At 56.2% G+C, this 15603-nt stretch overlaps 5 protein-coding genes across 5 annotated transcripts; 4 read left to right on the forward strand and 1 right to left on the reverse strand.

The window, feature by feature from the left end:
• Positions 1–257: 257 nt before the first annotated feature.
• B0T26DRAFT_649172 (glycoside hydrolase superfamily) lies at positions 258–1721 on the forward strand (the record flags this gene model as incomplete). The annotated part of the gene is made up of 1 exon (XM_060438061.1): positions 258–1721. The coding sequence occupies one exon, from the start codon at positions 258–260 to the stop codon at positions 1719–1721; it is 1464 nt and encodes a 487-aa protein (XP_060293985.1).
• Positions 1722–2307: 586 nt separating this feature from the next.
• Positions 2308–3611, forward strand: B0T26DRAFT_648968 (S-adenosyl-L-methionine-dependent methyltransferase; the record flags this gene model as incomplete). Its single annotated transcript, XM_060438045.1, has 5 exons — positions 2308–2405; positions 2503–2588; positions 2667–2868; positions 2999–3239; positions 3315–3611. Coding segments are annotated over 5 exons (924 nt in total), but the record flags the coding sequence as incomplete, so codon positions are not given.
• A 1251-nt stretch (positions 3612–4862) lies between these two features.
• Positions 4863–6310, forward strand: B0T26DRAFT_343172 (uncharacterized protein). Its single transcript, XM_060434494.1, has one exon. The coding sequence runs from the start codon at positions 4956–4958 to the stop codon at positions 6015–6017; it is 1062 nt and encodes a 353-aa protein (XP_060293987.1). The 5' UTR covers positions 4863–4955; the 3' UTR covers positions 6018–6310.
• Positions 6311–6775: 465 nt separating this feature from the next.
• B0T26DRAFT_651801 (uncharacterized protein) lies at positions 6776–7360 on the reverse strand (the record flags this gene model as incomplete). Its single annotated transcript, XM_060438309.1, has 1 exon — positions 6776–7360. The coding sequence occupies one exon, from the start codon at positions 7358–7360 to the stop codon at positions 6776–6778; it is 585 nt and encodes a 194-aa protein (XP_060293988.1).
• Positions 7361–8193: 833 nt separating this feature from the next.
• Positions 8194–15117, forward strand: B0T26DRAFT_648553 (uncharacterized protein; the record flags this gene model as incomplete). The annotated part of the gene is made up of 3 exons (XM_060438008.1): positions 8194–8813; positions 8887–9029; positions 9092–15117. The coding sequence occupies 3 exons, from the start codon at positions 8194–8196 to the stop codon at positions 15115–15117; spliced, it is 6789 nt and encodes a 2262-aa protein (XP_060293989.1).
• Between the last annotated feature and the right edge of the window lie 486 nt (positions 15118–15603).

The following is a 15603-nucleotide window of genomic DNA, read 5'->3' on the forward strand; positions in this document are numbered from 1 at the left end:
CCAAAAACAGCCGATTTCAAACAAACTAGGCTCTCCACATCTACCGAGTACCCCGGTAGCCAAGCTGGGACAATTATCTTTGCAGCCGCAGTACGGGCAAATGCTACCTCAAATCCGGGTTGCACAGGGAGTATAAGAGCAGCTTATACCCCCCGATAGATGTTGTGGCTGCATTGGAATCACGACACCGACAGCCAGGTGTTACTCTTTCGGGTTATCCATCTTCGACAACCGAGTAATTAGAGGCAACCGCGAGGATGAATTATTCTCTGCTGGGGTTGGCCATCGGCCTGTGTTTTGCCATCTCAAACATCCCAACGGCAGCTGCAGATCTCACCACGACCATCGACGCCAAGTCGAACCTCGGAACGTGGGAGGGATGGGGCACCTCGCTCGCATGGTGGGCTCAAGCCTTTGGCACGCGAGACGACCTGGCCGACATCTTCTTCACCACCAAGACGCAGACTTTCAGAGGCAAGACCGTGCCGGGGCTGGGACTGAACATTGTGCGCTACAACGCGGGGGCGTGCAGCACCAACAGCTACAACGGCTCCAAGATGGCCGTGTCGCCCAAGATGATGCGGTCGCGGGAGATGGAGGGCTTCTGGCATGACTGGGCTAGCACCAACCCGTCGTCAAGCAGCTGGAACTGGAACGTCGACTCGGCGCAGCGCAACATGCTGTGGAAGGCGCGCGACCGGGGCGCCGACGTGTTCGAGCTCTTCTCCAACTCGCCCATGTGGTGGATGCTGAAGAACAAGAACCCGGCGGGCTCCGACGACGGCGGCAGCGACAACCTGCAGTCGTGGAACTACAAGGACCACGCCCTCTACCTGGCCACCGTTGCCAAGTACGCCGCCGACAACTGGGGCTTCAAGTTCCAGGCCGTCGACCCGTTCAACGAGCCGTCGGCGACGTGGTGGAGCGGCAAGACGGGCACGCAGGAGGGCTGCCACTTCGACGTCGCCACGCAGGCCACCGTCATCGGCAACATGCGCGCCGAGCTCGACAGCCGCGGCCTCGCGGCGACCATCATCTCGGCGTCGGACGAGAGCTACTACGACCAGGCGGTAACCACACTCCAGGAGCTCGGCCCGGCCGCACTGTCCAGGGTATCCCGCATCAACGTGCACGGCTACCAGTACGATAAGGGCGCGCGCGACAAGGTGCGCAGCCTGGCGACGGCGGCGGGCAAGAAGCTGTGGAACAGCGAGTACGGCGAGGGCGACGCGACGGGCCAGCGGCTGGCCAGCAACCTGCTGCTCGACTTCCGGTGGCTCCGGCCGACGGCGTGGGTGTACTGGCAGGTGCTGGACGGCGGCGGTTGGGGGCTGGTCGACGCCGACAACGATGCCAAGACGGTTGCTGCCGTCAACCAGAAGTACTTTGTGCTGGCGCAGTTCACGCGCCACATCCGCCCCGGCATGCGCGTGCTCGACGCCGGCAGCGACTACGCCGTCGCCGCCTACGACGCGGCTGCCCGCACGCTTGTAGTTGCTGCTGTCAACTGGGGCGACGCACAGTACCTCAACTTTGACCTCTCGCGCTTTGGTACCCCCGGTGTGGATGGCGCCCTCGTCAAGCGCTGGACGACCAAGATCGGCTCCGGCGGCAGCCTGTATGCTGCGGCCAGCGACACGTATATCAGCGGGAAGAAGTTCTGGTCCAAGTTTGAGAAGAACTCGGTCCAGACGTTTGAGATTGCCGGCGTGGTGTTGTGAGCCGTCTTGTCTGTTCTAGAACTCGTCAGGGCCGCCAAAACGCCCTGACCAAGGGGTAAAGGTGCTCCGCAATCAAGGTGTTTTTGTAACCTGACGAGTAGCTGTCCGACGGCCGACAGATGCAATAAACATTGTATATAGCGGAGGGAAATAGTGGGATGTATGTACATGCGTCTTGAATCTCAGCTGTTTTCTATCTTTGGTGTATTATGTCAAGGATAGTGGATATGTCGTGTTGTGATTTAAATTCTTCGGGATATTAACGTCGCGGTAATTATGAAGAGGAACGGACATGAAAATGACTAATCACAATAACAAAAGGTAAGAAACACACCACTCCAATACACGTGTCAACATTGTTTTTACATTAGAGGTTATCTCGATTTCTCTTTCGATACTTGGTTGTTAATAATAGAATGGGCTATCCCTATATCATGGGCTGATCTTGGATAACTTTGCGTCTTAAATCTGAGGTAATCCGAAGTAGTCCGAAGCAATCCGAAGATGGAAACCGTCTTCATCATTTCGTCGGGGATGATGATTAACAACCTGACCTTTTGCTTCCGTCCTTTTCTCGTCTTTTTAGTACCACTCGTACGAGGACTTGTGGTACCCGATCCCCAACGACGAGAGGGAGCAGGAACGCGAAAACATGAGGCACGCCATGATGCTGGAGTTGACCGAGTCAGTAATTACTGTTCCGCCACCGCTTGGTGGGAGCCTCTTGCTTCATGTTTGGAGGAAACCCCGTTCCTTTAACTCGTTCGTGCTCTACATGCAGGGGGAAACACTTCTTTGCGCCGATAGGCGACAGTCCGCAGAAGATCATCGACCTAGGTACCGGTACAGGCATATGGGCGATTGAGGGTGTGTATAGTTTCCTTTTCCACTCCCGCCAGCCCTGAAATGCCGCACATGGCCCACATACTAACGGCCCCCGTCCAGTCGCCGAGAAATTCCCCTTAGCCAACGTGTTGGGTATCGATATCACGTCAATACAGCCGATCTGGGTACCGCCAAATCTGGGCTTCCTTGTCGACAACATCCAAAGGGACTGGCACAACGGCGAAGACTTCGACTTCGTGCACGCGCGCCACATGTTCCCGCTGCTCGAGAGGCCCAACAAAGTCCTCGCCGAGTCTTTCGCGTAAGGCCCACCCCTTTGCCTGCTGGTCTTGCCACCCGCTGCTCTTGGAGCGCCTTCCCTCGGCCTTGCCTGCCCGCCTGCCGAGGTATGGAGTTGATAGATGCTGACGCCGTGGCTGTTGGACGAGCAGACACCTCAAGCCCGGGGGCTGGTTCGAGTGCCAAGAACTCGATGCTATCGCGTTATGCGACGACGGGACGGTCCCTGCCGACTATCGCTTGGGCAAATTTCTGGATCTGGCCGCGCATGCCCTGAGAATATTCGGCTACGACATGCAGATCGCCACCAAGCTCGAGGAGCCGATCAAAGCCGCCGGGTTTGTGAACGTAACGTGCAAGAAGTTCAAGGTGCCCGTGGGCACGTGGCAACAGGTAAGGAACTCCTCCAGGGAACGTGTTAAACGACCGGCACAGAACAAGACAACGGGGCTGATAGCTTGCGTGCAGGACGAACGGTTGCGGTCGGTTGGGCAGTGCCTCCGTGACGCCCTCGAGCAGATGCTGGGCGCCTTCGGGGCGAGGCTGTTCGCCGAGTTGGGCATGTCTCAGGCCGAAATCGAAGTCTTCTTCGTGGGCGTGCGCCAGGATCTGAGAAACGACGATTACCACAGCTACCTGGAGTACATATTCTGGACGGGGCAGACGCCGGGCCAGCCCCACGCAACGACGACGCGACAAGCCGTAACTAAAACTTGCCGGTTACCGGACTCGATGCATCTTTCCTCGGTTGGTGTTTCGTTATAGAGCTGTATTTATTGTTTTGGCGTAGAACAAGTTCTTGGGGCGTTTTTATATGATGTAACGATCTAGACTACATACTAATGTATATATTTGATATGAAATCCAATTTCTTCAGCAATGGCAAATACATTTATCTATTGACGGACAGGGTTCAAGACCCCAGTTAAAATTTGCAAGAAAAAGATTGCAAATAGTCTTTACAACACAGTTGAAATCTCACCTCATTACTTCGTAATATTTACGTACCTCTCTCCACACACACTCTTCTCATTATAATTTTATAAACGCGCCAGCAAGCTAGGCTTTTGATTTTAGACAAACTTTGCTGCCCGCCTCACATACTGTGATTATTGAGCGCTGTTTTTAAACATTCTAACCGCCAAACCAATCCTGGGCGGCCCAATCGGCTGTAGCAGCTGATCCTATGAGTAGAGTGTTGGTTGCTCAGCTCGGGAGAAGGATTTCAAGGCGCTTGCCTGAGATTGAATGACGGGCATCCTCGGACAATCACGGCCTGCTGTTGCTACCCGACAACAACTGGCCAAGAGAAATGTGGATGCCGGTTTTGGGCTACGAGACGTGGCTGAGGCGTGGGCGGGCAACGTAAGCTTGGGCACTATCGTCGGGTCGTGTCGGCGACAACGACAATGACACGGCTGTCGACAAGATGCACGCTTCGATGCTCTGCTCTGAACGTTACACACGTGTCCACTGCGTCTGGGTGGCCGCCCGGCTGGCGAATCACACGTGCGTATGCGGGCGGTCGAGACAGGGAGGCATGCGAACATGAAGAAGAGGGGTGATTGATCTGGGTGAAGTGACGAGAGTGGGGCAGGTCGAGATAACCGTGGTGGCCAGTCTGTGGTGAGTGGGGTTCGAGAGGCGGCCGGTCCCTTCCCAGCGACCTACAAAGTTGAATTTCCAGGGCTACTGTGGCCGCCTCGTTTACGATTCAACCGACAGCCAACAATCGGCCTCCTGCCGTGGCATGCAATTGTCGTCAACGATCGGCCACCAAGCAGGCCACGGCACACTCCAACAGGCTGCAAACGAGCACTTGGGTAAAACACACGCGACCTTTGGGCAGCTTCCAAGCTCTTTCTAGACATCCATTTAAGCCACATTCCGCTCTCTCCTTCGCTTCTTATTACAGGCTCCATTCCCGCTATTAGGCCGGTGGAGCTCCAAACCTACCGTAATCAGATCGCCGCGGGCCACCTCTCCGCAGCCCTGTGAAGACCACCTAAAATCTCCCCTGCTCAGCGGATCCAACAGCACTTCGACAACCTTGACGATTGATCTCGGCACTACATCCCGGCCAAACAGCGGCGCCTTACGGAAACCGCAATGGCTGACTCGCCTCTTTCGACGCCCAAGAGGAAGCGCACTCCGCCTGACGATGTGGCCGAGCTAGACACCACGACGCAGTTCACATTTGACCTTCACTCGCCTCTGGACGACGGCAGCGCGAGCCCGCGCACTCGAGTTGCACACCGGTTTCGCGGCTTGGCCTTGGATGGCGGGGGCGGGGTCAGCCCCCCCTCCGAGGGTGGCGGCAGAGCATCGCGATCCCCAGATCCGATCCGCAATTCTTTTCTTTTCATGCGAGGCGACTTGACAGACGGGGCGCGGAAGCGCATGAAACTACCCGAATTCGAAGTTCCGGAGGGTGAGGGCCTGCAGACGCAGGCGCCCGCCGCCGACGGCCCGGCGAATGGCTCTCGAACGCCGCCAAAGGGCGAGCCGCAGCAGCAGCAGCAGCAAGGACAAAACCCTAACGCAGCCGGGAAAAAACCTGGCCAGCGGGAACGCTCCCCAAAGTCGGTCAAGTTCGCACTAGACACCGCAGTCGTCGAGCAGTCCGAAACGATAGCCAACACTTCTCCCCCCTCCGGCACCGCCGCCAATTCCGCCGCCAACAGCAGTTCGTCAGCGTCAGCTCTGAGCTTCCCGCACGGCGGCGGCAAGTCGCAGACGCCCCCGCGCAACAAGCGAGCCGGCACGCCGCCTGCGCCAATGTTTAGCCCTCAAAGCTCATCATCTCCCAGCCCGCCCAGCTCGGAGGGCGACGCGCCGGTGATAACAGACCCGCTGCGAGCGAGCCTGACGTGGCACGACGACGAGATCACCATCTACGACCCCGACGACAGCGACGACGACGGCACGGGGATCAACGGCATTGGCTTCAAGCCGACGCCGGCCATCGCGCACGCGCGCATCCTCAAGCGCCGGCAGCAGCTCGCCGAATACCGCAAGCGCGAGGAGCGCGAGGCCCGCGCCAAGCGTAGCCAGCGCCGCCGCGGCAGCCCTTCCGTCACGGCGACGACGGGCCTCGTCGAGCTCAGGGGCAAGGTCGAGCGCCGGCGCGTGCGCTTCATGGAGAGCGCGACCGAGCTGATCGGTGTATAAAAGCCAGGTATTTTCCCATCCTTGGACATTATTATTCTTTCTGTATACATTTCTTTTTCGTGGTATTTCCGGGGTATTTTCCTTTCTTGCGGTATTTTTACCTCCTCGGACCTGGCCTTGAGTTTACGGAACGGAACTGGGTAAATTCTTAGACGTCAATCTCTTGGCATTTCTCGAGGGGCTTATACTGGTTCCGATGGACTTTCCTTGGTCGAGAGCAACCGAATGGGTATGTAGGCTGGCGGCGTTTTGCGTAAGCGGATTTTCACTCTGGCAGGAAAAAAGGAAAGTGAAGCAAGGGCAGCTGGCGCTAGGAATACTCTTTTTTTAATTCTTTTTTCTCCTTCTCGTTAGCATAACGGAGTCTGGATGGAGGACGGACAGGAAGGGTAGGGGGGGCTTGGGGCACATGGGTCGGCTTTACCGATGGGCTGCTTGACAAACAAGCCCGCACTTGCCACTCTCTTTATTCTTCTTGACTTTTCGGGGCTAAAACAGGTCCCTTCTGGGCGGTCGAGTTTATGAGGTGGCTAGGATGTCTTTCTTCAACATCTGATACCAAGAACGTTATGGAACGGCTTCAAGATGACTTGTGAACTTCCATCGGACCGTGTGTGGCGAGTCGCACTGCTTCACCCACCAGAAATGTGGCTCGAACGTTGTACACGATGTTTGTACATTCCCTGTGTCTCGATTTTGTACATCCCCCGAAGGCCGAACCCTTTCCCCAGACGAGGCTCACATTGTCGGCCATCTAATTACCAGAACCTATACCAGCTCTTTGCACCGCTCTTCGGCGCCGCGTCCGCGACCGTCTTATCCTCCTGCAACTGCCGCTGTTTTGCAGCGGCCTCCTCGGCAGCCCGCACCTCCGTCTGCCGGCGGTCGTACACCTCGACGACGCGCTTCATCTTCTCGCGCTCCTGCCGCCGCCGGTACTGGCAGTACTCGAACTGCAGCGTCGCGGCCGCGACGCCCGCGCCCACTGCCCAGTTCGCCGCCCGCGGCACCGGCATCCCCATCACCCACCGCACCATCCCCACCGCCGCGCCCCCGCCGATCCCCGTCAGGAACCCGTCCCGCGCGCACGGCCGGTGGTGCACTGTTAGCAGGTCTGCCGGCTTGATTGTTTTCACTGCGTCCGCGATCGACGCCCCCGATCCGTTGCTGTGTGACTTTGTTGGTGGAGTTGTTGGCCGTGGTAATGTGCCTGCCCCGCTGCTGTTGCTTTCAGGTGCCGATGGTGTCGGTGGTGGTTGTGCGGGTGGCGCGTCTTGGCCTACCAGCCAGGACCGGCTCGGGTCTGTGGGATTCTGGTCCCTCGAGGGGCTCGGGCTCGCCATAGTCGCTTGCGGTCGAGTGGCAGGAAGGTGTTGAGAGGGTAGTAGCAGCTGTCAAAAGGAGATAGGAAGGTGGTTGGAGGTAGGTAGAGACAGTCTGCGCGAACAGATCCGGTTGTATGTCCACGCCAATTATGGTCCCATAAGATCTTCTCGTTGCCAAGATTTTCGATGGCGATAACGGGCGGCGGCTTCCTGGCTGTGACAGCTGTGGCATTAGTTATTGGCTATTATCTTGATAGATGCGCACTATTCTTGGTGAAGTGTGAGAGCGATGGATGCGGATGCAGTGCTTACCCTTGGCTCAGAGTGGTGGCTGATAGCAATGTTGTCGTTGCTGAGAACCTCCAAAGCTTCTCTTTCGGGCAGTTTAGAGCTCAACCCTTGCTTGCACACCGTGGCGGGGCGGAAGGGTTAGCGTGAAGGGTTAGGGTTAAACCATCGTCAACAAATTTGCCCTGTTGGACCCCGCTGCTGTTGATTCGCCTGTCGCGTCTCGCAGGGGAAGTCGCGGTCGGCGCGTCTCGTTGCCGCACCCAGTTTAATGGATTTCTGGCGGACCCCAGAAGACATAAGCAACTCGACATCCACTCCATTCCGGCACACCAATTCCCTACAATCGCCCCCAGGGCAGACTCCCTGTACATTCGCATTGCTTTTCAATGTCTGGATTTCGACGAGGCATGCGATATTCGAGCCTCGTTTGCGACACCCGTTCCTTTTACGACAGCTTGGCGCAACAATCCGGCGCGTAAAAGGGGCCCGCGAAGGGAAAAAAAATCGAGAGCCCTCCTTCGACACCTTCCCATTGACCGTATCCCCCACGACACACCACGATGCCCAATACTTCCCTCCGGCAGCCCAAGCAGGGCTTTCGCCGCGGCGGCAAATCTGCCTACCATGGGCCCAGCCAACGGACGTTTGCCGCGACCACCAGCGCCCGGGGAGAGGCGACGTCCATGGACGAGAGATGGGAGCGGACAGCGCTTGCGCACCAGATCGACGAGAACATGGGCTTTGCGCGCTACGACGCCGGCCGAAAGCGCGAGGGCTGGCTTGTCAACGTGCAGCCGACGTCGATGGACGACCCGCGGGTGCCCGGGGGCGCCGGCAGGTCGGCGCTCGACTGCTACTTCATCGAGGAGGACGGGTCGACATTCAAGGCCACGATCGAGTACGAGCCGTACTTTGTCATTGCCTGCCGCAAAGGCCGCGAGGGTGAGGTCGAGGAGTGGTGCAAGCGCGTGCCGGGCGGCGGCGTCGTCAAGGGCATCAAGCGCGTCGAGAGGGAGGACCTCAAGATGCCCAACCACTTGCTGGGCTACCGGCGCACGTTCCTCGAGCTGAGGTTCTACAACGTTAACGACCTGCTGGCTGCCAGGAGGGATATTATGCCGATAGCAGAGAAGAACAAGAAGGGCATGGATGCCATGGACACTTATGCCGAGGTCGCGACGTAAGCCCACCCCCTCCACGATATGGTGCATGTTGGTGTGGGGACTGGACCGAAGTTCTAACGATCAGTGCAGTGCGAACACTGATTTTGATCTTTTTGATAACGATTCACGAATTGACGAGCGACAAAATGCCACTTTCGCCGAGGCAAGCGATTTCATTGTTGATATCCGGGAGTACGACGTCCCGTACCACGTTAGAGTAATGATAGATTTAGGTAAGTGGGATTGTATGCCCAAAACTGGGAGATATAAGGATCAGCGGGCTGACATCCTACAGACATTCGTGTTGGAAAATGGTACTTCGTCGAGGCCAAGAACGGGGTCACGACTGTCATTTGCAACGAGGAGCGCCTGGCGCCGGCAGACCCTGTCGTTATGGCCTACGATATTGAGACAACAAAGCTTCCCCTGAAGTTCCCAGACGCGGCCATCGATCGGGTCATGATGATATCCTATATGATCGACGGCCAGGGGTTTCTCATCACCAATCGCGAGATTGTCTCGGAAGACATTTCCGACTTCGATTATACCCCCCGACCAGAGTACCCGGGGCCCTTCATGATCTTCAACGAGCCAGACGAAAAGGCCGTTCTGGAGCGCTTTTTCCTGCACATCAAAGAGGCGCGGCCGACTGTCATCGCTACCTACAACGGCGACTTTTTCGATTGGCCATTTGTCGAAACCCGTGCTAGTGTGAACGGAATCGACATGTACCACGAAATTGGCTGGAAGAGGGACACCGAAGATCAGTTCAAGTGCAACTACAGCGTCCATATGGACTGCTTTCACTGGGTCAACCGTGACAGTTATCTGCCTCAGGGTAGTCGAGGCCTGAAGGCCGTCACTGTCGCAAAGCTTGGATATGACCCCGACGAACTCGATCCCGAGCTCATGACGCCATATGCCGCCGAACGACCACAGACTCTGGCAGAATACTCGGTCTCCGATGCCGTGGCAACTTACTACCTGTATATGAAATACGTGCATCCCTTCATCTTCTCCTTGTGCACTATCTTGCCTTTGGGCCCGGATGACACATTGAGGAAGGGCACGGGAACCCTTTGCGAAATGCTTTTGATGGTCCAAGCATATCAGAAAGGAATTGTGTTACCAAACAAGCATGTTTCCCCGAAGGAGTCGTTCTGGGATGGCCATTTGCTGGATTCGGAGACGTACGTCGGTGGCCACGTGGAGAGTATCGAGGCTGGTGTCTTCCGTGCTGACATTCCAGTAAATTTTGCTGTCGACCCCGGAGCCATTGACGAGCTACTCCGCGACCTGGACGCGGCTTTGATCTTTAGCATCACAGTCGAGGAGAAAAAGTCCATGGATGATGTCGTCAACTACGAGGAGATCAAGGAGCAGATTGCGGCGAAGCTTCTAAATCTCAAGGAGACGCCGAACAGGAGCGAGCGCCCTCTGATCTACCATCTTGATGTTGCTTCCATGTATCCCAACATCATGACGACGAACCGGCTGCAACCAGACTCTATGATCTCGGAGTCAGACTGCGCAGCTTGCGACTTCAACCGTCCAGGGAAAACTTGTGACAGGAGAATGCCATGGGCCTGGAGAGGCGAGTACCTACCTGCCAAGCGAGACGAGTACAATATGATCAGGCACGCGCTGGAAAACGAGCGGTTTCCTGGAAAATACGCCAACAGCCCCATACGCTCATTCCAGGAGCTGGGCGCGGACGAGCAGGCAGCTCTCATTCGAAAGAGACTGCAGCTCTATTCGCAGAAGGTCTACCACAAGATTCACGACTCGACCACGATTGTCCGAGAGGCTATCATATGCCAGCGTGAAAATCCATTTTATATCGACACTGTTCGCGACTTCCGTGATCGTCGCTACGATTACAAGGGCAAGGCCAAAGTCTGGAAGGGGAAGACCGAGGCGCTAAAAGGATCTGGCGCCTCTGCCACCGAAGTCGAGGCCGCAAAGAAGATGATTGTGCTCTTTGACTCCCTACAGTTGGCCCACAAGGTTATCTTGAACTCCTTTTACGGCTACGTCATGCGCAAGGGGTCAAGATGGTACTCGATGGAGATGGCCGGTGTTACCTGTCTGACAGGTGCGACCATTATCCAACTGGCCAGACAGTTGGTAGAACGCTTGGGGCGCCCACTCGAGCTGGATACGGATGGTATCTGGTGCATGTTGCCTGCCACTTTCCCCGAGAATTTTGCGTTCAAGCTGAAGAACGGCAAGAAGATGACCATCTCGTATCCTTGCGTGATGTTGAACCATCTTGTCCATGCCAAGTTCACCAACGACCAATACCAGACCCTTGTGGACCCCAAGACGTTCAAATACGAAACACACAGCGACAACTCCATTTTCTTTGAGGTTGACGGACCCTACAAGGCCATGGTCTTGCCGACCTCGAAAGAAGAGGACAAGAACTTGAAGAAGAGATATGCTGTGTTCAACGACGACGGCAGTCTGGCGGAACTAAAAGGTTTCGAAGTAAAACGACGAGGCGAGCTCAAGTTGATCAAGATATTTCAGCAGCAAATCTTCAAGTTCTTTTTGGAGGGCACAACTTTGGCAGAGTGCTACACTGCCGTGGCAACCGTTGCCAATAGGTGGCTGGACGTTCTCGATAACAAGGGGCTGACGCTTGCTGACGAGGAGCTCATGGAGCTCATCTCCGAAAACCGCAGCATGTCCAAGGCCCTGGAGGAATACGGCACGCAAAAGTCAACGTCTATCACGACAGCTAAGCGTCTCGCGGATTTCCTCGGCGAGCAGATGGTCAAGGACAAGGGTTTGAACTGCAAGTTCATTATCTGTGCAAGGCCAAAGAACGCGCCCGTCACGGAGCGTGCCATCCCTGTCGCCATCTTTTCCGCCGACGAAGTCACCAAACGCATGTACCTCAAAAAATGGCTGAAGGAGGAGCCAGCCGACACGGATCCACGAGCGCTACTGGACTGGGACTACTATCGAGAGCGTTTGGGGTCTGTGATCCAGAAGCTCATCACCATTCCTGCAGCCCTGCAGAAAGTCCGCAATCCGGTCCCGCGGGTACCTCATCCGGACTGGTTGCAGCGCCGGATCAATATCAAGGACGACAAGATGAAGCAGAAGAAGCTCACTGATCTCTTTGGGCCGACAATCAAGGGGCCGTTGGGGGACATTACCAACATAAGCACCGGCGCCCGTGTTGGCGACATGGAGGATTTTGGTGACCTTCTCAAGCCAAGGACCATCAGTTCGGCCATCTCCGCCTCACAGAAGACGCCAGCTGCACAGAAGCGGAAGTCCCCCGAGGCAGCTCCATCCGAGAACCAAGACCCGTTCGCTGCACTTCCCAAAATAATGCCATCTCCCAGCGATGACTACGCCGCCTTTCTGGAGTATCAGAAGTTGAAGTGGAAACTCCAAAAGCAAGCTCGCGCACGCCGGCGCCATCTCTTTGGCGAGAGACGTGGGAACGTCCAGAGCAATATCCAACAGACCTTCCGGAACCAGGCCGAGGTCACCTTCAGAAACACCTGGCAACTACTCCAGCTTAGGCCTTCGGAGAGCCCTGGAATTGTCGTTGCCCATGTTCTCATCGACGCGAAGATCCACACCGTGAAGATCAACGTTCCCCGGCAAGTCTTTCTCAACCTCAAGAGCAAGGAGCTTCCTGATATCGAGGTCGATGGCTGCCATGTAGAGCAGGTTAACCACACGCTCCCCAACGGCCACTCGTCTGTGCACCTCTTCAAGCTTAGTGTTCCCGAGGAAATCTACTTTGCCGAGGCTGAGAAGTTTTCCTTGCTCTTCAATCACCCAAGCGTGGAGGGCGTTTACGAGAGGGAACTCCCACTCAACCTTCGGGCCGTTCTCCAGCTTGGCAATCTTTGCACCATCGACGAGACCCAAGCGGGCGTGCTTGGCAAAGGTCTCGACCAAGGCTTCGACTTGTCCGGTCTGAAGAGGCCAGCCAAGCACATAGGCTACCTTGAAGGCACCCGCATGTCTTACATCTACCTTTCACACATCAGTGCAGGTGATCGCCAAATCTTTGGCCTGTTTTCGACGTCGGGTGATCAAGCGCATGTCATCATCCAGCAGAAGAACAAGGACGGGGGCCAAGACTTGCCAAACATCACTAAACTATACTCTGACCTTTTCGCGCGGAGGAGCAGCGATGAATCGGCTGACCCCACCTGGAAAGACTGCTTCCCATACCAAGAAAAGCTCAACTTCAAGACCACACAGGTCACCACACGGCGGAAGGCATTCCTCGAGGTTGGAGACATTGTGAAGAAGATGAAGAAGGAAGAGTCTGGCCCCACGTTGATGGTAATTCAGTCTTCGCAACGCAACCTCCTTGTCCACGACATTCCCGTTTTGGGAGAGTTCCCCGTCATGCCCCTCCGATACGACCAAGCCGACAGCTCTCTGCCTCCTTTGGGGTGGCAGAGCGTTGTCGCGCGGCGTTTGGTGAACCACTACCTCAGTCTCGGCACGTGGATTACGCACTTGATCGCCCTGGCAAAGTACGGCGATGTTCCGTTGTGCAACTTGGAGCGGGATGATCCCCGGTTTTTGATCGATGTTGCCTATGCACGCCGATTGCAGGCGAACAATGTCGTCCTCTGGTGGTCGCCCAGCCCACGCCCAGACCATGCGGGTTACGAGAATGACGACGTGGTTGGGCCTCTTGACCAGGTTCAGATGCCATCTGTCAATAATCCCGGGACATACGCATCTGTTTGCGTCGACATTGAAATTCGAAACCTCGCCATCAACACGATTCTCACCTCGTCGCTCATCAACGAGCTTGAAGGTTCAGACAGTATCTCGTTCAACCCCGCAGCCGATGCTCAGGGCACGGCAGACGGCGAGGACACTCTGTTCGCCGACAATGCATTTGCCAACGCTGCAGTTCAGGTGCTCAGAGAGATGGTCAAGTCGTGGTGGACCGAGGCTTGCAAGGGCTCGACCATGGCCGACGTCATGGTCCAGCACCTTGTCCGCTGGGTTGAATCGCCGGCCTCGTGCTTGTACGACCGAGCCCTGCACTACTATGTGCAGATGATGAGCCGAAAGGCCCTCCAGCAGCTCATGGCGGATTTCCGTCGCGTCGGATCGCAGGTCATCTTTGCCAGCGCCAACCGCCTCCTGCTGCAGACCACAAAATCCGAAGTCGGCAATGCCTTTGCATATTCGCAGTACATTCTCAAGAGCATCAAAGGCAAGCCGCTGTTCCACTTCATCGACCTCGAGATTAAGGAGTATTGGGATTACCTCGTTTGGTATGACGAGTTCAACTACGGCGGCAAGGCGTGCCAAGAGGTCACCGAGGAGGACGAGCAGGACCTGCAAATGATCATGCACTGGCAGATTGGCACGTTTTTGCCCGTGCGGCTGCAGCCGATATTTACAGACTGGGTGGTGGAGTTCATCCAACTCATGCACAGCATCAAGCGACCGGCAACAGGGAGTGATCCTACCGCCACCCCGCGGCTCACGCAGCTTCCAGTACGAACTGGCAACGCTGCACTTGGAGAGGGCGAGACGGGCCAGATTATCCTGGGCAAAGTCTTTGAGAAACCGCTGAAGAAGGAGATAGGCGCCCTCGTCAACACTCAGAAGCGCGAGCTGCTGCATCCCGAGCTGGCCGGCGACTACACGTTCCCGGAACTTCCGGGCTCGCACCTCGCTCATCTGTCATCAAACTCCAAGTTTATCACTGCGGAAACCAAAAAGTCTGGTGGCAGGACGTCGGGTGACCCTGTGCTCGAGCTTGTCAAGGCCTTGATGCAGGTCCTCAGCCTCGACAAGAACATTTCGCTCGAGGCGCGCCTCCTCCGCAAGGAGCTCCTCGCCATGTTCGACGTGCGCGAGTTCAGCAAGGACGGGGCGTTCCAGAACCCGTCCGAGAGCCTCAAGATCACGCAGCTGAGCTGCGACAACTGCACCATGGCGCGCGACATTGACCTCTGCCGCGACGAAGACCTGCTGCCGGACGCGGCGGGCGACGGGGCGGCCAACCCCGGCGGCCGCTGGCGCTGCCTGTACTGCGAGGCCGAGTACGACCGCAACGAGATCGAGGAGCGCCTCGTCGCGGGCGTCGAGGCGTTCGTCGTCGAGTGGGCCACGCAGGACCTCAAGTGCGCAAAGTGCAGCGCCCTGCGCGTCAACGAGTTCATGGAGCACTGCACCTGCAGCGGGCCCTGGGTCGAGAGCGTCAAGCGCGACGACGCCCTCAGGAAGCTGCGCGTCTACAGGAACGTGGCAAAGTTCTACGGGCTTAGGATGCTCGGAGACGTGGTCGAGAGCGTGTTTGAGGGGCTCTAATATGTGTGTTACATGGACCGAGGTATTGAGGTGTCTTGGGGTTATTTATTTTAGGGGTAATTACCAGCATGCGCGGCGTTTTTGTGGGGTGGGGTCTTGGTTGCTCTTTTGCATGTGGCTATATATCGCACCGAATACATTGTAGAGTTTTATGAGGACGGTTGTTATTCTCGCGCCTAGTTCCGCTGCTTGTGAAGTAGTTTTTTCTTCGATGCTAAAATCATTCCTCTGCCATTCTCGATTCGGCCACGGGCGACTCCAATGGTCACGGGCGACTCCCATGGTGCCAGAATATATGTTGTCATGGACGTAATCGACGCCTGAGTTGGTACTTTTCTGAGTGTCTATCACTAACATTAAGCTATTCAGGTTAAGGTCGACATACAAATGACAGGCAATCCCGCGAATCATCAAATGAATTTTCATGAAATATTTCTCCTTTTCTTTCTCAAATTGAACACCTCTTCAATGTAAGCACTGAATGGT

The sequence above is a fragment of the Lasiosphaeria miniovina genome (genome assembly GCF_030549165.1).
Source record: "Lasiosphaeria miniovina strain SMH2392-1A chromosome Unknown B0T26scaffold_5, whole genome shotgun sequence".
NCBI classification, from domain to species: Eukaryota; Fungi; Ascomycota; class Sordariomycetes; order Sordariales; family Lasiosphaeriaceae; genus Lasiosphaeria; species Lasiosphaeria miniovina.

What these genes read in the sequence shown, in the direction of transcription:
- B0T26DRAFT_343172 (XM_060434494.1), top strand. Translation starts at nt 4,956, where the DNA reads ATGGCTGACTCGCCTCTTTCGACGCCCAAGAGGAAGCGCACTCCGCCT.